The sequence below is a fragment of the Elephas maximus genome, chromosome 11, assembly GCF_024166365.1.
Source record: "Elephas maximus indicus isolate mEleMax1 chromosome 11, mEleMax1 primary haplotype, whole genome shotgun sequence".
NCBI lineage: Eukaryota > Metazoa > Chordata > Mammalia > Proboscidea > Elephantidae > Elephas > Elephas maximus.
This window is the reverse complement of record NC_064829.1, coordinates 97,870,547-97,891,939: the sequence shown is the minus strand read 5'-3', so window position 1 is coordinate 97,891,939 and position 21,393 is coordinate 97,870,547. Positions and strand designations below refer to the sequence as shown.

The 21,393-nt window shown below is 49.8% G+C and overlaps 1 protein-coding gene across 1 annotated transcript in view; it reads right to left on the bottom strand.

The window, feature by feature from the left end:
• LRRC4B (leucine rich repeat containing 4B) overlaps positions 1–21,393 on the bottom strand; it is a 55,412-nt gene that overhangs the window by 16,963 nt on the left and 17,056 nt on the right. The window contains exon 3 of the mRNA XM_049900599.1: positions 19,900–20,231. Within this exon, the coding sequence (XP_049756556.1) occupies positions 19,900–20,196 (297 nt within the window). The 5' untranslated portion in view covers positions 20,197–20,231. The remainder of the gene's footprint in view (positions 1–19,899; positions 20,232–21,393) is intronic.

Sequence of the window (21,393 nt, the reverse complement as noted above, 5' to 3'; positions counted from 1 at the left end):
TCCAGCAGACTAGGGAGCCAGATCGGGCTCCTGACTCACAAGCTGAGCTGCTCGGGCCAGATTCTACCTCCCGGGGCCTCAGTCTCCCTTTCTGTAAAGTGGGGATGGGAGTGCTGACCTGGGGCTGAGGTTTAAGAGAGAACAGGCAAGTAACGTGGCCACACAGCCCAGGTCCAGGTACAGAGGGGGGCCCAGGAGGCAGCAGTCTCCTCCTTCAGTAAATTCCCATCATCACTGTTTTGGTCAATATTACCTCACCCCTCACCCTCAAAACAAATCCTAAACTTGTCCTGCTAGGATGCTCCGGACCCATGCCAGGCACTGACTTGTAGTTATGGGGGTGCCTTCAGGGTCGATTACATGCCCTGAAGAGCCACCCTGGGGTGAGGCAGCTGAGCTAACGTCTCAGTCTCCACCAGTGTCACCGCCACAGACAGGAGCATCCCCCGTCCACAACCTGTCCCATCATGGGGGTGCGAGGGGCTCCAGCCAGAGCCCAGCAGCCCCCATGTCTACCCGAGAGGAAAGAGCCCAAACCCCACGGGCCCTCGGGACCCCACGGCCTTGCTGGTCACAGCCCTCACCACTTCTTTGTCCAGATGCCTGCTCCAGACAGACCTGTCCTCTCTCAGCCCCGTCCCCCAGGCCTGGGCTCTTCTGTTGTGCTGAGCTGTGCAGCCTAATGGTCAGGGCTCAGGCCAGGACAGGAGATTCCTGATCCCACCTCCACCTTGCCAGGCCTCTGTGACTCTGGGTGCATCCTAGCCCTCTTGAGGCTGCTTCCCTATATGTAAATTGGGAGGATAGGCTCTGCCTCCCGGGATTGGTGTGAGAAGGAAATGCCTTTTCACATGTCAGGGCTCATCACAATGCCGGTCACTGTCCCTTCCTGCTCACTGTGTCTAGCAGTACCTGGCACAGAGTAGGTACTCAAGAAGTGCATCAGGGAAGTGAGTGGGTCCTGAAGGAGGCCTAGGAGGGGCCAGGCAGACTCCAGACAAAAGGCAGAGCAGGGTGTGGGGTTCATGAGCTACAACCTTTCTCCATGGCTTCCTCTCGGGTCTGTTTCCTCTTCTGTGAAGTGCAGGTGGGGACGCAGTTGCGGGGAGCGTACTGTGACCCAAGTAACACGCGCGGAAGAGTGCCTGGCACGCAGGGTGACTGTGGCTACTAAAGGACAGGAAGGGAGGCGCCGTCGCGCCTGGCGCCCAGTAGAGGGCGCTCCCGAGTCTAGTGCGGCTGGAGAGCACATGGCGCCCCAGGAGTGAGGGTGGCAGCACACTTGACCCGGCCTCACACACCCGAGGCTTTAAAGCTGAACGACCACGTGGTGACGCTGGCTGGGATGGTGGAGGGGGTGGCGGAGACTGAGGCTGGGGGTCCTACAGAAAGCTGGGGCGAGGGTTCCGGGGAGAAAGGATGAGGTCTGAGCTGGGATGGATGGGCTGTGGGGATATGGAGGGAGTTGGGACTCCAGTGACAGTTCTGTAATGGAATCACCAGGGTTTAGGGCCTGGATGGTACCAGTTCCGAATCATCAGGAATACTGTTTGAGAAATCAAGTCCCAGTGGTTACCAGGGGCTGGGGAGTGGGAGGCGGGAAGGGGAGATACTGCTTAATGGGTATGGAGTTTCTCTTGGGGATGGTGAAATGTTCTGGAAATACATAGTGGTGGCGGTTGCACAACACTGTGGACATACTATAAGCCAACTATAAACAAATTTTACACTGTCGTTTTTACCACAATGAGAAGATTTAGGGAAGAAAAAAAGAAATGAAGCTCTACATCCAGCCTGCTGGGGTTAAATCCCAATTCCGATTACTAACTGTGGACTCCTGGATGACAGTCTTACCTGTTCTGTGCCTCCGTTTCCTCATCTGTAAAATGGGGATAATAATAGAACCTACTCACAGGGTAAACAGCCCTGGTGGTGGAAACAGGTAAGTGCTCGGCTGCTAACTGAAAGGTTGGCAGTTCGAACCCACCCAGCAGCTCCGAGGGAGAAAGACCTGGTGATCCGGTCCAGTGAAGATTAACCAAAACCAAATCCACTGCCCTCCAGTCAATTCTGACTCATACTGACACTGTAGGACAGAGGAGCCTGCCCCACAGGGTTTCCAAGGTGTAATCTTTTTTTTTTTTTTTAATTATTGTACTTTAGATGAAGATTTACAGAACAAACTAGCTTCTCATTAAACAGTTAGCACACATATGTTTTATGACATTGGTTACCAACTCTACGACATGTCAACATTCTCTCTTCTCAACCCTGGGCTCCCCATTACCAGCTTTCCTGTCCCCTCCTGCCTTCTCGTCCTTGCCCCTAGGCTGGTGTGCCCCTTTAGTCTCATTTTGTTTTATGGGCCTATCTAGTCTTCGGCTGAAGGGTGAACCTCAGGAGTGACTTCATTACTGAGCTAAAAGGGTGTCTGGGAGCCATACTCTCAAGGTTTCTCCAGTCTCTGTTAGGCCAGTAAGTCTGGTCTTTTTTTGTGAGTTAGGATTTTGTTCTACATTTTTATCCGGCTCTCTCTGGGACCCTCTATTGTGATCTCTGTCAGAATAGCCAGTGGTGGTAGCTGGGCACCATCTAGTTGTACTGGACTCAGTCTGGTGGAGGCTGTGGTAGTTGTGGCCCATTAGTCCTTTGAACTAATCTTCCCCTTGTGTCTTTAGTTTTCTTCATTCTCCTCCAAGGCTGTAATTTTTACGGGAGCAGACTGCCACATCTTTCTCCTGCCTAGAGGCTGGTGGGTTCAAACTGTCAACCTTTCTGTTAGCAGCTGAGCACTTTAACCACAATACCACCTTCTCATAAAAATTTCAGCCTAGAAAACCCTGAGGCAGTTCTACTCCGTCATATGGGGTCGCTGTGAGTCAGAATTGACTCTGCAGCACCTCCCCACAACTCCCAGGGTAGTTGTGAGGGTGGCATTCACTACCATGGAAAGGGCTTGGAGCTGCCCTGGGGGCCGGCACACATCCCGTCCGCCTGCAGGCCCCCATGTGGAGGAGTATCATCTCCGTTTCCTGGATGAGGCGGTGACTCAGAGAGGTGATGAGGCCTCTAGAGCCTGGAAGGGACTGGGCAGATGGGCATGCCGTGAACTGAGGATGAGATGGGGGTGTCATGAGTTGAACTGTGTTCCCCTAAAAGATATGTTGAAGTCCTAACCCTCCTGGTACCTGGGAACATGACCTCGTTTAGAAATAGGGTCTTTGAAAATGTTGTCAGTTAAATTAATATGAGGTCATAATGGGGTAGGGTGGGTCCTAAACCCATCTTAGTGGTGTCCTTATCCCATCTTAGTGGTGTCCTTATGTTGTTATTAGCCACTGTTGAGTTGATTCTGACTCATGGCAACTCCAGGTGTGCAGAGTACAACTGCAGAGTACAAGGCTGTGACTTTTCAGAAGCAGATTGCCAGGCCTTTCTTACCAAGTGCCTCTGGTTGGGTTCGAACTGTAACCTTTCAGCTTGTAGTCGAGCACTTAACTGTGCCACCCAGGGCCTTCAGGTGTTCTTGTAAAAGAGAAGAAAGGCACAGAGACAGACAGAGGGAAGACAGCCATGTGATGATGGCTGCAAGCCAAGGAAGGCCCGGGGCTACGGAAGGCAGGAAAGACAAGGAAACATCATCCCCTAGAGCCTTCCTAGAGAGCATGGACCTGCTGACACCCTGAATTTGGACTTCCAGCCTCCAGAACAAGACAAGACAGGAAGCTTCTTGTTCTCATAAGCCACCCAGGGTATGCTCCTTTGCTATGGCAGCCCCAGGAAACTAGCAGGGTGGGTTTCCTGCCTCTCAGGGCCTCAGTCTGCTGGATGAAGAGTGGGGATGATGGTCCCCATCCCGTCCCTCTCCTGGGTTGTCATGAGGTTCAGGGCCACATGGCTCTCTGCAAGATGGCAAGCAGCGCCACGCACTCCCTAATGTAGCCATTGGATTTCACGCACCTACAGAGCTGTGGCTGCTAACCAAAAGGTTGGCAGTTGGAATCCACCAGGCGCTCTTTGGAAACCCTTTGGAGCAGCTCTACGCTGTCCTGTAGAGTTGCTACGAGTTGCAATCAACTCGATGGCAATGGGTTTTTTAGACAGTGTGTCAGGAGCCCTGGTGGTACAGTGGTTAAGCGTTTGGCTGCTAATCAGAAGATCAGAAGTTCGAATCCACCAGCTGCTCCTTGAAAACCTTATGGGTTGCTATGAGATGGAATTGACTTGATGGCAACAGGTTTACAGTGCATCAGGCCCTGCACCAAGGGCTGGGGCCAGCGGCCAGTGAATGCCATCAGCAAACTTGGGAGTCGTGGGAAACCAATGGAGCATGTCCAGACAGGGGCTCCAAGAAGGCACCTCTGGGCCGTGATGTTTCACTGAGTCAAGAGGGATGACGATGACCGTAGCAGTAGTCTTACTATTCATGTTTGCTAGTGCTTCTCAATAACCAACCATACATCAGGCACTCTGCTAATAAAAAACCTGCTGTCAAAGAGTCGACTCCCACTCATGGCGACCCCGTGTGTGTCAGAGTAGAACTGTGCTTCATACGGTTTCAATGGCTGATTTTTCAGAAGTATGTCACCAGACCTTTCTTCCAAGGCACCTCTGAGTGTACTTGATCCTCCTACCTTTTGGTTGGCAGCCAAGAGCATTCAGCGTTTGCACCACCAGGGCCTCCACGTTATTTCATCTAATCTGCCCAACGACTGCAATGCCTCAAAGAGCACCTGGCACATGGTGGCATTCAATACATGTTTGTTCAAAGAATGAATGCATCAAACCTTCTCAGGCTGTTATTATTCCCATTTTACTGATGCCAAAACTGAGGCCCAGGGAAGTTTAGTAACGTGCCTGAGTTCACCCAGCTGGGACCCAGTGGGGCTGCTGTGATTCAAACCTCAGTTGTGCCCCCACAGTCGTAAGCACTGGCATTACCTAGGTGAATGAGAAGGTGGAAGAGTATTCTAGGTAGCGGGAATAGTATGTGTGAAGGCTCTCAGCTGGGAAAGAGCAGAGGAGGGAAGGCCAGAGTGACCAGTGCCCAAAGGCCCAGGAGGAGGCTGAGGCAGTGGGCGGGCCACATCCTGAAGGGCACCTGCCCCTGCCCTGTGCAGTGTGTTATCCCTCTGAGCCAGCTCTCTGGAAGTCCTGGGGAGAGAGCCCTAGGGCGCGTGGTCAGACCAAGACTGAAGCCAGCCTGGCACTGACTCTGGCTCCAGACTATGGGTGCGCCCACCACATGCTGCTCTTACCTCAGGGCTTTCATCCCTGAACTACATGAGAGAGTTCAACCAAAGTTTTGGCTCGAAAAGTTTCTACCCAAAAATCAGGCCGTTGTCTGCCAATCTGAAGGTTGGAGGTTTGAACCCACCTAGTGGCTCCACAGAAGAAAAGCCCTGGCGATCTGCTTCTGTAAAGATTACCGCCAAGAAAACCCTATGGGGCAGTTCTACTCTCTAACACATGGTGTCACCATGAGTCAGCATCAACTAGACGGCAACTTTTTTTTTTTATACTTTAGATGAAGGGTTACAGAACAAATTAGCTTCTCATTAAACACTTAGTACACATACTGTTTTGTGACACCAGTTAACAACCCCACGACATGTCAACACTCCCTTCTCGACCTGGGGCTCCCTATTACCAGTTTTCCTGTCCCCTCCTGCCTTCCAGTCCTTGCCCCTGAGCTGGCATGCCTCTTTAGTCTCGTTTTTTTTATGGGCCTGTCTAAGCTTTGGCTGAAGGGTATACCTCAGGAATGACTTCATTATTGAGCTATAACGGTGGCTGGGGACCATACTCTCAGGGTTTCTCCAGTTTCTGTCAAGCCAGTAAGTCTGGTCTTTTTTTGTGAGCTAGAATTTCGTTTTACACTTTTCTTCAGCTCTGTCTTGGATCCTCTATTGCATTCCCTGTCAGAACAGTCGGTGGTGGTAGCCGGGCACCATCTAGTTGTGTTGGACTCAATCTGGTGGAGGCTGTGGTAGTTGTAGTTCATTAGTCCTTTGGACTGATCTTTCCCTTGTTTGGTTTTCTTCATTCTCCCTTGCTCCAGATGGGGTGAGACCAGTGGAATATCTTAGATGGCCACTCACAAGCTTTTAAGACACCAGACGCTACTCACCAAAGTAGAATGTAGAACACTTTCTTTATGAACTGTTATGCCAGTTGTGCTATATGTTCCCTGAGACCATGGTCCCCACAGCCCTCAGCCCAGTAATTCAGTCCCTCAGGGAGTTTGGATGTGTCTATGGAGCTTCCATGACCTTGCCTTGGATGGCAATGTTTTTTTTAAGAGCCTCAAATGGAAGCAATCTAAATGTCCTCAACCGAAAACGGATATATAAATGCTGGTATGTTCAAAGGAAAGAATGCTATACGACGATGCTAAAGTAGAAATGAAAAAGCCATGGCCATGCACAGCAGCAAGAAGGAATTGCACCAACAGTGTGGAGAAAGACAGGCACACCTGGGTGGAGGCGACATGATTTCATCTGCACACAGTTCAGAACAGGGCAAAGCCACCCTTGGAGCCCAAAGTCAGGTGAGCGGTGAGCCCTGGGGAGAGGGGAGAGGGGCTGGGCTGAGAGCAACGAGGACTTCAGCGGGGAGGGCTCCTTGTATTGACTGGACAACAACGGGTTTTGCTATTTCTTGACCTGGGTGGTATTTACATGGCTGTGCTTTTTGTGATAACTTTTTTTCTTTCTTTAAATTTGATTGTGGTGAAATACATATGACAAAAAGTTTGCCATTTTAGCTATTTTTTAAGTGTAGAATTCAGTGACATTAATCACATTCATCATGTCGTACAACCATCGTTACTATCCATTTCCTAAAGTTTTACGTCCCCCCCTACCAGAAAATTTGGCTCTGCATTTGTCTGTTCTAGAGATTTCATAATGGGTGGGATCCTACAACACGTGGCCTTTTGTGTCTGACTTATTTCACTCAGTGTGTTTCCAAGGTTTATCCACATTGTGGCATGCATCAGGACTTCATTTCTTTTTATGGCTGTGTAACATTCCATTGTATGTATCCCACATTCTGTTTATCCATTCACTTGTTGATGGACACTTGGGTTGTTTCCACCTTTTGGCTATTGTGACTAGTGCTGGAATGAGCACTGTTATATAAGTATCTGTTTGAGTCCCTGCTTTCAGTTCTTCTGGGTATATACCTAGGAGTGAAATTGCTGGGTCATACGGTAGTCCTATGTTTAACTTCTTGGGGAACTGCCAAGCTGTTTTCCACAGCGGCTTCACCATTTTACATTCCCATCAGCAATAGGTGAGGGTTCCAGTTCCTCCACATCCTTGCCAACACTTGTTGTTTTCCTGATGACAGTCATCCCAGTGGGTGTGAAGTGGTATCTCATTGTGGTTTTGATTTGATCTCCCTGATGATTTATTGACTGTGAGAATCTTTTCATGTGCTTGTTGGCCATTTGTACATCTTCTCTGGAGTGTTATCTTCTCTTGGGCTGGACAGTTATGTTTTAAGTTCTACAGTGTACTATACTTTATAGGTCCCTGGGTGACAGAAATGTTTTGTGACTGACTGCTAACCGGAAGGTTGGCAGTTCGAATCCATGCAGCGGCACTATGAAAAAGCCTGGTGATCTGCCTCTATTAAGATTACAGCCAAGAAAATCCTATGGAGCACACTTGTACTCTGTAACACATGGGGTCGCCATGAGTCAGAAATCAACTGGACAACAATGGGTGTTGCTGCGCTTCCTAATAAAAGAGAGTAAACAAAGATTCTGTAGAAGAATCTTGATCCAAAGGGGGAAATGTGAAAGAGAATTTCAAATTCTCATGGACTCCAGACTTTCTGGAGCCATGAAGGCTGGATGAACCCCTGCAACTATTGCCCTGAGATAATCTTTAAACCTTAAACCAAAAATATCCCCTGGAATCTTCTTACAGCCAAACAGTAGTTTAGCTTAAGTAGTAAAAATATCTGCTTTGAGCACTGTGTGGTTTTAAAGAACTAGCTATATGGGATCAAAATGACAACAGCAACTTGCAAGATTACATAGGAGCTTAGGAGGCATCGAGTTTATGTTAAAGGGGGAAGAACAACTCAGAAAAGGAGGGTGAGAATGGATGCACAACTCGAAGAATGTAATGAATGTCACTGAACTGTACATGAAGAATTGGTGTGTATTTTGCTGTGCATATTCTCAACAACAACAAAGTTAAGAAAAAACTGATAAAATATCAGGGGTCCCATTTGACAGGTACAGAAACTGAGGCCCAGAGAGGTGACGGGATTATCCAAGGCCACATGGGTGGGACGGGGACTCCTCCCCTCGATGATGTTCCTGAGGGAATGAGGGCAAAGCAGATGGGGTTGGGTGAAAGCTGGGGAGGCCCCAGTGGCACACGCAGTCCCGGCAGCCTGGGAATGAACAGCAAGGGGCAGCTCCTCTTTCCTGCCCAGGTCCTGCCCAGGTCACCTCTAGGTCAGGTCACTAACCTGCAGGCAGGGGGCTGTCCCAGTTGACCCCAAGAGAGGCCCCTTCTAGAGCTCTTCTCCCACCATTAAAGGGCTTTGCTGGGAAACATCCGTCTCTATTCTTCATGCTGCTGGAGGGGATCAGCAGCCCGAAAAATCTCAAGCTGGTGGGTAATTGAAAAGCCATTTCTAGTGTTTGCCTTGGTAATGCCCTATGGCTTTGTCTGCACTTTCAGGGCCCCTGCTTCCCTGAGCTGGCTCCTCGGGGCAGGGCAGAGGCCTGGTGGGTTCCAGGGGCTGCTTCCTAGCTGGGTGACCATGGGCAAGACACTCAGAGCCACCTGAACCTCCGGTTCCACATCAGTAAAACAGGAGAAGTAATCCCACCCTCCTGGGAATACGTGAGATAATGAGGGAAGAGGATTTTGGCTCAGACTCAGGGCAGGGTTTTCTCCCCTTCTCCAGGGAGAGGCGAGCAAGTCCCAGGACAGACTTTTTCCTTATGCTTGTATAACATTTCGTATTCAGTATCTTTAAGTTTATGGGGACAGTGGTGGTTCCGCAGTAGAACTCTCACCTTCCACAGGGGAGACCTGGGCTGGATTCCCAGCCAACGCCCTTCGTGTGCAGCCACCACCCGTCTGTCAGCGGGGGCTTGCGTGCTGCTATGACGCTGAACCAGTTTCAGTGACGCTTCCAGGCTAAGACAGGCTAGGAAGAAAGGCTTGGCAATCTACTTCTAGAACTCAGCCAACGAAAACCCTACGGATCACAATGGTCTATTCCGTAACCGATCATGGGGCTGGTGCAGGACCATGCAGAGTTTTGTTCTGTTGTGGATGGGGTTGCCATGAGTGGGGCCACCTTGATGGCAGCTAACTACATTTTTAATTTTTTCCTAATTATAAAAAGCAATGAATGCTCTCACTCAAAAAAAATTTAGGGAATGAAGAAAACATAAGAAAGAAATGAAACACCCCTTGCAACGCTTCTGCAGAGAGGAAGACACTGTTCACATTCCTGGGGCTTTCTTGGTCTTTTTCTTTTGAATTCATTTTTTAAAAAGCAAATTGGAGATCCTACTTGCATCCTTTATAAGCTCAATATTGTATCTTGAGGATTTTGCTGTGTCATCTGATATTCTTTGAAACGCCACTTTAAATAGCTGCATAATAACCAAAAAAAAAAAAAAAACCAAACCCACTGCTGTTGAGTAGATTCCGACTCAGGGCAACCCTATAGGACAGAATAGAACTGTACCATAGTGTTTCCAAGGAGTGCCTGGTGGATTTGAACTGCCGACCTCTTGATTAGCAGCCGTAGCACTTAACCACTACGCCACCAGGGTTTCCAGTTGCATAATAGTCCACCTTAATATTGTAAATATACAGTGATTCATTTAACCCATCAGAATGAAGCCTGCTTCTAAATTTTGGCCATTGGGCCTTTCTTAAACATAACTCTTTGAAACACCTCTGATTATTTCCATATACAGTAAAACCTGTGAAAGCCAGAACCTGTGTAAGGTGGAAACCTGTCAAAGAAGGAAAACTCAAATATTTCCCACTATGCAGCCACAGTAGTCAAAACATCCTGGTACTGGTACAACGACAGACACATAGACCAATGGAACAGAATTGAGAACCTAGATGTAAATCCATTCACCTATGGTCAGCTGATCTTTGATGAAGGACCAATGCCCATTAAATGGGGAAAAAACAGTCTTTTTTAACAAACAGAGCTGGCAAAACTGGATATCTGTCTGTAAAAAAAAATGAAATCAGACTCATACTCACACCATGCACAAAAACTAACTCAAAATGGATCAAACACCTAAATATAAAACCTAAAATGATAGATCATGGAAGAAAAAACTGGGACAAAACTAGGGGCCCTAAAACATGGCATAAATAGAATATAAACCATAACTAACAATGCACAAACACTGGAAGATAAACTAGATTACTGGAAGCTCCTAAAAATTAAACATTTATGCTCATCAAAAGACTTCATCAAAAGAGTAAAAAGAAAACCTACAGACAGGGAAAAAGTTTTTGGCTATGACATATCCGACAAGAGTCTATTGTCTAAAATCTCTGGAATACTTCAAAACCTCAACAACAAAAAGACAAATAACCCAACTGAAAAATAGGCAAAGGATATGAACAGACACTTCACCAATGAAGACATTCAGGTGGCTAACAAACACATGAGGAAATGCTCTTGATCATTAGCCATTACAGAAATGAAAATCAAAACTACAATGAGATACCATCTAGCCCCAACATTACTGTTAGAGAGGTTGCAAGGAAACTGGAACTATTACGTACTGCTGGTGGGAACGTAAAATGGTACAACCACTATGGAAAATGATATGGCGCCTCCTTAAAAAGATAGAAATAGAGACACCATATGATCCAGCAATCCCACTCCTAGGAATATATCCTAGAGAAATAAGAGCCATCACATGAATAGACATATGCACACCCATTTTCATTGCAGCATTATTCACAACAGCAAAAAGATGGAAACAACCTAAGTGCCCATCAACCGATGAATGGATAAACAAATTATTGTATATACACACAATGCAATACTATGTAACAATAAAGAACAATGATGAATGAAACATCTAACAACATGGATGAATCCTGAGGGCATTATGCTGAGTAAAATTAGCCACAAAAGCAAATATCGTATAAGACCGCTATTATAAAAACCCACGAAAAGGTTTATACACAGAAAAAAACAATCTTTGATGGTTACGAGGTAGGGGAGGGGTGGGGAGGGAAATCACTAACTAGATAGTAGACAAGTGTTAATTTTGGTGAAGGGAAAGACAACACACAATATAGGGGAAGTTAGCACAACTTGACCAAGGCAAAGTCATAGAAGCTTCCTAGACACAACCAAACACCTTGAGGGACTGAGTACTAGGGCTAAGGGCTGGGGACCATGGTCTCAGGGGACAACTAGGTCAACTGGCATAACAGTTCATAGAGAAAATGTTCAACATCCTACTTTGGTGAATAACGTCTGGGGTCTTAAAAACTTTTGAGAAGCCATCTAAAATACATCTATTGGTCCCAGCAAAGGAGAATGAAGAAAACCAAAAGACATAAGGAAAATATTAGTCCAAAGGATAATGGACCACAGCCTCCAGCAGCCTGAGTCCAGAAGAACTATGGTGCCTGGCTACCATCACCAACAGCTCTAACAAGGATCACAATAGAAGGTCCCAGATAGAATGGGAGGAAACTGTAGAACAAATTTCAAACGTACAAAAAAGACCAGACTTACTGGTCTGACAGTGATTGGGGGAACCCCCAGACTATGGCCCCTGGACACCCCGCTAACTCAGAACTGAAGCCACTCCCAAAGCCCACCTTCCAGCCAAACATTAGATGGGTCTATTAAACAAACAGTAACACATGTGAGGAACGTGCTTCTTAGTTCAATCAAGTATATGAGAACAAATGAGCAACATCTGCCCGAAAGCTAAGAGCAGATGGCAGGAAGGGACAAGAAAACTGGACGAACGGACACTGAGAACCCAGGGTGGAAAGGGAAAGGGGGAGAGTGCTGGCACAATGTGGGGATTGCAACCAATGTCACAAAAAATTTGTGTATAAAGTTTTTGAATGAAAAACTAATTTGTGCTGTAAACTTTCCCCTAAAATGCAATAAATTTTTTAAAAAAATCCATATTATCAACCAAAAATTTAAACACACACATAAAAAGATATAGAACACATCCGTGTGTGCCTAGGCAAAGAATTGCTTTAAAAAACTAAAAAGAAAAAGGTCTTGCCTCTGGGGGGGAATAAAATTCCACTAATAGAGAATGATAGAAATGTGGTAAGACTGCAGCCTGTCAAAGAAAGAAAACTTGCCAGACTTGGAAAAACAAGGCAGTTCTGTTGAGTTCCAGCTCTCACAGGTTCCACTGTACCAGTTGATGTTGAGTGGCTTCTGACTCATGGAGATCCCGTGTATGTCAGAGTAGAACTTCTCCAGAGGGTTTTCAGTGGCTGTGACCTTTTGGAAACAGATTGCCAGGCCTTTCTCCCGAGGTATCTCTGGGTGGATTTGAACCATCAACCTTTTGGTTAGTGTTGTCGTTGTTAGGTGCCATCGAGTCGATTCCGACTCATAGCAACCGCTTGTACAACAAAAAGGTTAGTAGTTATGCTCTAAACCATTTGCACCACCCAGGGATTCGGATTATTTTCCTAGGATGGCTGATTTGTTCCTCAGGATAGAGCCATACTTCCTTGTCAAGGGCGTTCGCAAACATTATCTTATATGACCTCACAGGGGAGCCCCTGGGAGGACACAGGGCAGTCTGTTAAAAGCCTGTGGTGGGTCCAGTAGTACTTTGTTAAATTAAGTACATGGGTCTCCTTTGACCCAACAATTGCCCCCCTGGGCACATATTCCAAAGAAATCAGCAGGAAGCTTCCAATGGGCTCCTGAGTGAGGCTTTGTGTGGGGGCACTTCAAGGTCACTGGGTTGAGTCTGAGGGGGAGGTGGGTGGTACAGTGTGGTGGGTGCGGGGAGGGGGGGACTTCTGCAGGGCTAAAGCAATAGGGGCAATGGGGTGGATGCACACATGAATGGCTCTTAAAGACACAGAGCGCAACACAACACAACAGAGAGACAAAGGGAGCACTCTAGATCACAGTTTCATTTACATAAATTAAAAATACATGCACACGAAGCAACAATAAGCATTTTGCAAGAACACACACAAGCAGAAAGATCCCTGGTAAACACATTAGGGGGATTAGCTGTGGGGAGGAGGGGAGGATACGGAAACGAAGGAGAAAGGGGAGCGGGAAGGCTTCGTCCTGCAGCCCAGTGGACTGGCGGTGGCTGAGCCCAGCCTGGTGCCCGGGGTACCATGCTGAGCCAAGGCTTCTAACTGGACCCACATGAAGCTGAGCAGCGGGGCGGGGCTGGGACCCTGGAAGCTGAGGTCCCTGGCACCCAGCCCCGTTCTGCTTCTCCGGAGAGCTGCTGCAGGGGCAGTGGCATCGCCCTGGCCTGTGTGGCACTGAGGCCGCTGGGCAGAGAGAAGTCTAGTCACCAGCCTCTGCCTTCCAAGGGGTTGGGCTGGTACAGGACCCAGAGAAAGTTGCTGATTTAGAAATATATATATATATATATATTTTTTTTTTCCCATTAAAACAAACAAAAAACAGTTGCCTTCGAATTGACTGTGACTCACAGCAACCCCGTGTGTGTCAGAGTAGAACTGTGCTCCATAAGGCTTTCAGTGGCTGATTTTTAAGAAGTAGATTGCCAGGCCTTCCAAGGCGCCTCTGGGTGGATTCGAACCTCCAACGTTTTAGTAGCCAAGTGTGTTAACTGTTTGCGACACCCAGGGACTTCACATTTTGCCCATGAAGGGCACTAAAACCACCACCACCACCACCACCTACCATCCGTGTCATTTTATAGGAGGGCATTTTAACCCTCAGCAAAGGTGGAAGGACACAGCCCAGATAGAGACCGCTGTCCCTTGGTGCATCTGCAGTCCACGGGAACAGGTGATGGAAACCTCTGATCAGCCCAGGTCCTCCCCACGCTGCAGGGCCTTGCTTCTGCTCCCGCTGACAGATGGTCCCGGAACTCTGCCAGGCTCCCGGGGCAGGGAGCGCACTAGCTGGCCTTCCACCCACTGACAGAGATGTGCTGCACACCTACTGCGCACCAGCCTCTACTCTAGGTGTGGGGACACAGTAGGGGAACAACATGGAGTCCCTGCCCTCACAGGAGGTGACAGTGAAGTGGGGGAGCCAGACAATGAGCAAGCAGCCATGTGCTGGGGGAAGCTCTCAGGTGTCCAGAATGCAGCCCATCCTTGCCAACACATGTGTGCGTGTGTGTGTGCGCACGCATGAGTGCCTGTGTGTACATGTGTGAGTGTGTGTGCGACAGTGTATGTGTGTGCTGTGTGTGGTATGTGTGGGTGTGTGTGTGGTGTGTGAGTGCATGTGTGTGTGAGAGAGTTGTATATGTGTGTGGTGTGTGTGTGTGTGGTGTGTGAATGCCTGAGGTCACTGCTGAGGTAAGGAGGACTAAATTTAAATGAGTAAGACACAAAGACCTCATGAACCACTGCTTCTCTGCTTCTCTGTCCCTCTGACCCAGTAATTCCACTTCCAGGGATTTACTCGAAGGGCAGAATTCAGAATGTTACGGGGAATGAGTACCCAGGATTCCCACTGCAGTGCTGTTTGCATCAATTAAAAAAATTGCAAATACTAAGGGAGTGGTTCAAGTAACCGAGGGGAGTGGTGGTTCGGTGGTAGAAATCTCACCTTCCATAAGGGAGACCCGAGTTACATCCCTGCACCTCAAGCGCAGCCACCACCCAACCGTAAGGGGAGGCGTGCATGTTGCTGTGATGCTGAAGAGGTTTCAGCAGAGCTTCCAGACTAAGACAGACTAGGAAGAAAGGCCTGTGATCAAATTCCAAAAAATCAGCCAACGAAAACCCTATGGATTACAACAGTCAGATCCTGTTGTGCTTGGAGTCACCATGAGTTGGGGATTGACTCAATGGCACCTAACAACAACAGCAGTTAAGTAACAGGACCCCCATGTACTGCAGTACTATGCGGTCATTGAAAATGATGTTATAGAAGATTTAGTGTCATAGAGAAAGATGTTTATGGTTATGCTGACCCGTTGCTGTTGAGTCAAGTCCAACAGATAGTGAATCTATAGGACACAGTAGAACTGCCCCCTAGGGGTTCCAAGACTGTAATCTTCATGGAAGCAGACTGCCACATCTTTCTGGTGAGTTCGAACCTCCAATATTTCCGTTAGCAGGGGAGTGCTTAACCACCACGCCACCCAGGGCTCCTCATGCCTATGCTACCAGGTGACAAAAGCTAGTTGCAAGCCAGTATGAAACGATGTGATTCCATTTTTTTCTTAAAAAAAAGAAGTGCATGCACGTGTAAGCAAGAATCTGTTTACAAAACTCTGCCTAAATCACAGGGGTCATCCTCCAGGGTAGACCTGATGTTAGGTGACAAAAACAAGCCTTGACAGATTTAAGAAAGTTGAAATCATAGAAGGTGTCTTCTCTGACCACAAGGGTATGAAAGTAGAAATTAATAATGAGAGGAAAACGGGAAAATACACAAACATGTGGAAATTAAACAACACACTATTCGCCAACCAACAGGTCAAGGAAAAAATCAAAAGGGAAATTAGGACACTAAGTCTGAGGTACAACACACGGAGAATATGCGACAAAACTCTGGGTGGAAGCTCACCCACCTGTCGGCAGCTACCTGTGGCTGTGGAATGACGGCTGGCTTCCCCCCATCCCACGCCCCGTATTTTTACTTAGGTGTATTTTCTAGTTACTCTAACTTGTATTTATTCTGTAATAAATAATTAAACATTATGTTTACATTTGCACAGAAAGGAGCCAGGAAGGTATTAAACTCAAATGCAAACAATAGTTATTCATATCTAGGTGATGGGACTGAAGGTGAGTTTTTTTATTTGTATAATTAAAAAGTTATTCCCCCCCCCCCCAATGTCTGTGATTGTTCTCAAGGCAGCCCCACTCCACTGCTAAGGCAGCTCTTTTCTGGACAGTGTCCATCCAGCGAAGCCAATTTGACTAAATGTGTACAAGCCTCTACTCTGGACCTCTCTCGGGGAATCTAGAGTCTGGGGAACAATGGGTGGTCTCCAGGGTGGGAGTGCAGAAACCCCTGGGGGTGAGAACCGAGTTAGAATTCCTACTTATATCTTTGCATCCTTTGAACTTGTCCACTTTTATGTATGCTTTATAAAGTACTTTTTTTTTTTTAAGAGATGGACGCAGAAGACCTACCCTACCTGTTGCCATTGAGTCGAGATTCTGACTCATAGTGACCTTACATGGCAGCATAAAACGGCCCCATAGAGTTCCCTAGGCTGCAATCTTTACGGGAGCAGATCGCCAGGTCTTTCTCCTGAGGATCAGCTGGTGAGCTGAATCGCTGACCTTCCAGTTAGCAGCCAAGTACTTAACGACTGTGCCACCGGGGCTCCTTGCAGTACACCTGGCCATGCCTTATCGATCAACTAATAGATGTCCATGGGGCATACATGTATGTTCTGATGGGATGTGATTACATGGGCCTGGAGGCCAGTGACCTGGGACAAAGGGCAGCAGACACATAGGCAGACAGGTCTGACCAGCTCAGACCCCAAACCTTGGAGTCATGTTTGGTTTCTCTCTCTCTCTCTCCCCGTTTCTCTCGGTCTCTCTCTGACTCCACCTCTCTCTCTTCATCTCACTCTGTCTCACTCTCCATCTCTCTCTCCACATCCAATCTGTTGGAAAATCCTATTGTCCCCACCTTCAAAACAGATACCGAATCTGTCCACTTCTCACCAGTTTATTAAACCACCTCCCCCACAAACACCTGGGTCTGAGCTGCCAGCATCTCCAGCCTGACCCCCTGCATCAGTCTCCTCACTGGCCTCTATGCTGTCCCCCTCCAGGCTGTCCCCCACTTGGCAGCCTCTGCTTAGAGCCTCCTCTGGCACCAAGACCTCAATGCCCGTGACCCATAGGGGCCCACATGCCCTAACTGACATCACGACCGCCCTCTCTGCCTTGCTCACTCTGCTCCAGCCACACTGGCCTCCTCGCCATTTCTCAGACTCACCAGGCTTGGTCCTGCCTCAGGACCTTTGCACAAGCTGTTCCCTCTGCCTGGACTGCTCTTCCCAGATCCCCAAAAGTTCACACCCCACCTTCTCCACGCATTTGCTCCACTGTCAACTTCTCAACCAGTCCCGCCCTGATCTCAGTGTCTTAAATGCAGCACAGGCAGTTTCTCCCGCACTAACCAGCTCTCTCCCCTACTCTCTTTCAACACAGCTGACTTATTTATCACGCCTGTGTCTAGAGCCCCAGCTCAGCAAGGGCAGGGCTGTCGTCCGGTTTGCACACTGCTGCCTCCCAAGCACTGGGAACAGGACTTCCACAGAGAACACAGTGAAGAGATATTTAATGACAGAAACCATGAAGAGCAAGGGCAGGGGCGTCTGCTGGGGAGCTGGAGCCCCAGAAGAAGGCGATGAGGGAAGGTTGACCTGAGGGGACCAGGTGAAGGAAAGGGTGGCCAGGCCAAGGTAACGGCCTCAGAGAAATCGGCATCAGCTGAGTGGCTGGCAAGGGCCGGGCCCAGCTGGTGAGGACTTGGTTCTTAGTTAAAGAGTCATCAGGGGCTTTAAGCAGAGGAAGCACCAGGAGGCTTGGACTTCGAGAGATGGCTTACTTTGGGGTGGTGGTGGCATTTAGAGTTAGGAGTTGGCTGGGACTCTGGGAAGGGCCCTGGGTGGCCTAAACAATTTGTGCTCAGCTATTAACTTAAAGGTTGCTGGTTTGAATCCATCCAGCAGTGCCACAGAAGAAAGTTCTGGCAATCTGCTTTCATAAAGCTTACAGCCAAGAAAACCCTGAAGGGCAGCTCGGCTTTGTAACACGTGGGGTTGCCATGAGTCAGAATTGACTCAAAGGCATTGGGTTTGGTTTTTTGTTTTGAGGTTCTGGGGAGATGCTGTTTGGTTGATAGTATTTATCAGTATCCTCCCAGGTCTGCGGGTGGAGACCCCGTGGTTCACCCCTGCCTGCCCCAGCACCTAGCAAATGTTTGCAGGACTGAATTGTGCACTGAGCTCTCTGCAGAGAAAACGGGCTGGCTTTGACTACAGGGACGTGGTGTGGCCTTGGGCTGTTGGTTGGGTGGACTCAGCTCCTCACCACTAACACACTCTCAGATGCTCCGCAACACTCTTCACTTCTGGCTTCGGTTCTTTGAGCATTCATCCCAGCCTGCTGTCTCTTCCCCTTGCAAATGTAAGCTGCCCAAGGGCAGGGCAGGGCTTCTTCTGACTTGGGCATTAACCAGAGCTGGACTTGGTGCTGAGCCGGGGCTGTCAGTGTCTGTCTAATGTTACACAAATGAATGAGAGGAACGAAGGAGGGATGGAGAGGGTACAAGGAAGAGCCTCTTTAAGGGCAATGTGACAGATCAGCGTGGCTGCTGCTGAGGGATGGGAGGCAGATTTAAAGTGAACTAGTAGAAATGGTAACCTTTTGGAGGAGGCAGCTGGTGAGGGCCCTGGGGTCAGAGAGGTGCCATCCTGCAGGAGCTGGGGTGGGGTGATGTGATGAGAGACCTTTTATTTTGGGAGTCCCAGCTCCAGGTTCACCGGTCCTGGCCCACACCTCCCAGAGGAGACAAGAGCCTCCTTCCCTTTAGAAGCTCCCTTGACACTATCGCCCTCCCTCAGAAGGGAGCACTGGTTCCAGGGTCTCCAGGACAGTCAGAAGGGGGCTGCTGTCTTCTGTAGCCCCTCCCCAGTTACAGAGCAGGAAGAAATACAGTGAAGAGAGGAAGATCAGATCTTGAGGACCTGGGAACCTAGCTTTATGCGTGGGGGTGGGGGAGGCCTGTGTAAGGGCAGGGGGACTGACCCAATGCCTCTGAAAGAGTGGTTCTCAACCAGGGGCCATTGTCTCCAGGGAATATCTGACAACACCTGGGACATGTTTGTCATGACCAGGGGTGGTGGTGCTATTGGCATCCATCGGGCAGAGATCAGGGACAATGCTCAACATCCTACCATGGACAGGACGGCCCCACAACAAACAATGGTCTAGCATCAAATGTCAACCAACAGTGCCAAGGTTGAGAATCTGCTTTAAAACAACACAGCTCTGCCCCCAAGCATCAGATGTGGCCCACCTTAATCAGGATGAACAAACGTCCAAGCGCCTACCATGTGCCAACAAGCACCCTCCTTGCATGTCCTCCCACCAGCTCCCAGAAACGGATGTGAGCCCCTTATCCACAGGAAATGAAGATATAAATAACTTGCAGGCACTGAGTGCTTGCCAGGTGCCAGGACGGATTCTAAACCCTTGACAAGGATTGAATCTATCAGCCCTCACACCAACCTCACGAGGCAGGAGCTGTTATCACCCCATTTTCCAGGTGAAGAAACTGAGGCTCAGCCTCATGCCACCCCTGGCCCAAAGCCACGCAGTGGGTATGAGCTGCTGCCGAGAGCTCAGACTCTCCCGGCCCATCCCTGGTGGATGGGACGCTCAGCACACCCGGTGACACCAGGGTCCAGGCTGTGAGAGCAGGCCCCGCTGGAGACAGCGCCAGGGCCGGGAGAATCAGTCAGCCGTGGCCGGCTGCCTGAGAAGTGGCTGGTGTTAACCCGCTGCAACCGCATTTCTCAGGTGCCCCCAGGGGGCAGGAGTGAGGGCCGGCCCCTTTCGCAGCCTCCTCCGTAGCCCCGAGGCGGAGGGAGGGAGTCTAGCTCGAGGTACAGCTCAGACACCTGCCATCCCGCGTACCTCCCCAGCACGCACGTACCCCGGCCCGGCTCACCTGGATGCCGTTCTCCTGCAGGTTCAGATAGCGCGTGTTGACCGGGATGCTGGCCGGCACCTCGGCCAGGTCCCTCCGCGTGCAGATCACCCGGCTGGCCTGGTTGCTGCACGAGCAGGCTGCGGGGCAGGAGGTGGCCGGCGGGGAGCCCCCTCCTGCGGCCGACGTCACAGCCATGCCGCCCCCGCCGGTCCCCAGGGGCGGGGAGAAGAGCCAGAGGAAGAGCAGGGCCCCGTGGGGCCAGGACATCCTACCGGGCGTCAGCGGGGGGCAAGGGGAGCCGCGGGCGCGCGCCATCCTCAAAGTTCATGCTCCGTTCGGACGCCGGGGGGCTGTGCGGAGAAAGAGGGGAGAGAAGCTTAGTGAGCAGCCAGGGACCCCGCGCAGCCCACCACCACCACCTTCCAGAACTACCCTCTGCCTACTTGGGAGGGGAGGGAAGGACATAGAAGAGACAGGCACACAGCGCAGGCGGAGGGAGGCAGAAGGGTGGCTCAGCCGCTTGCTCCCTGCATCATCTTCTCATATCCTCTTCCCAGCCGGGAAGATTTGACTCCCATTTTGCAGACGGGGAAACTGAGGCTGGGGGGAGAGGAAGTGCTTAGTCCCTCAGCCAGTAAGTGGAGCAGCTGGGATTTGAATCCAGGCTGAAAAGTTGTTGTTGTTGTTGTTTTGCATGGTTTCATACATACAGATAAATGGAGAGACAGACAAGACAATGGGGACAAAGAAAGGGTGAAGGACAAAGCCAGGGAGCCCGGATTAAGATCTGGCTCCCACTAGAGCACCCACCCATGCCCTCTCACCCTCTGCATGAGCCTCTGGGAGGTGTGTCTGAGCCTTCTATCCCCTCACCTCAGTCCCACACCCCTGTCACCTCAACAGTTGCCCTGTCGGGCAGCTTCTCCCACAAGCTCCCCTTTAGAGTCTAGCTCAGATCCCTCTAGCTGCTGTGAGGCCCCTTGGGTGACTGAGGAGCAGAGTCCAGGTCAGGACAAGTGCCATGACGGTGGGAGAGTCTGGGTTGGCTGAGGAGCTGAGGAGCAGAGAGCCATGCCTGGTTCCCAGCACTCCTTGGGGAGTGGGGGAGGTGAGGGATGGGAGGTCACAGGGGGTGAGAAAACCTGGCTTTGAGGGCAGGACTGGGGGTGACAATGGGGAAGAGTGGCCTCCGGAGGCCTGGCTGGGAGGCCCAGGCGATTGCAGGTGCTCTGGGCGTCTGGTGGGCCCTGTGCCAGCGGCTGCCGCAGGACCAGAACCATGCTGGGAGGGGTGCTGGGGAGGGGGATAGGGCCTGGGTTTCCAGAGGGGGTCAGCAGGGGGAGTTGGAGGAGTCTGAGGGGTCACTGCTGCCCCTTCCCAATCTGTCCTCCCACCCCATTTCGATAGGACAAGGGGGGGAATGGGCTCATCATAACAATGACAATGATAATAGTAGCAGCTCCCACAGACCGAGTAAGTCCTTTCTATGCGCCACACACTTCCTTTAAGCCT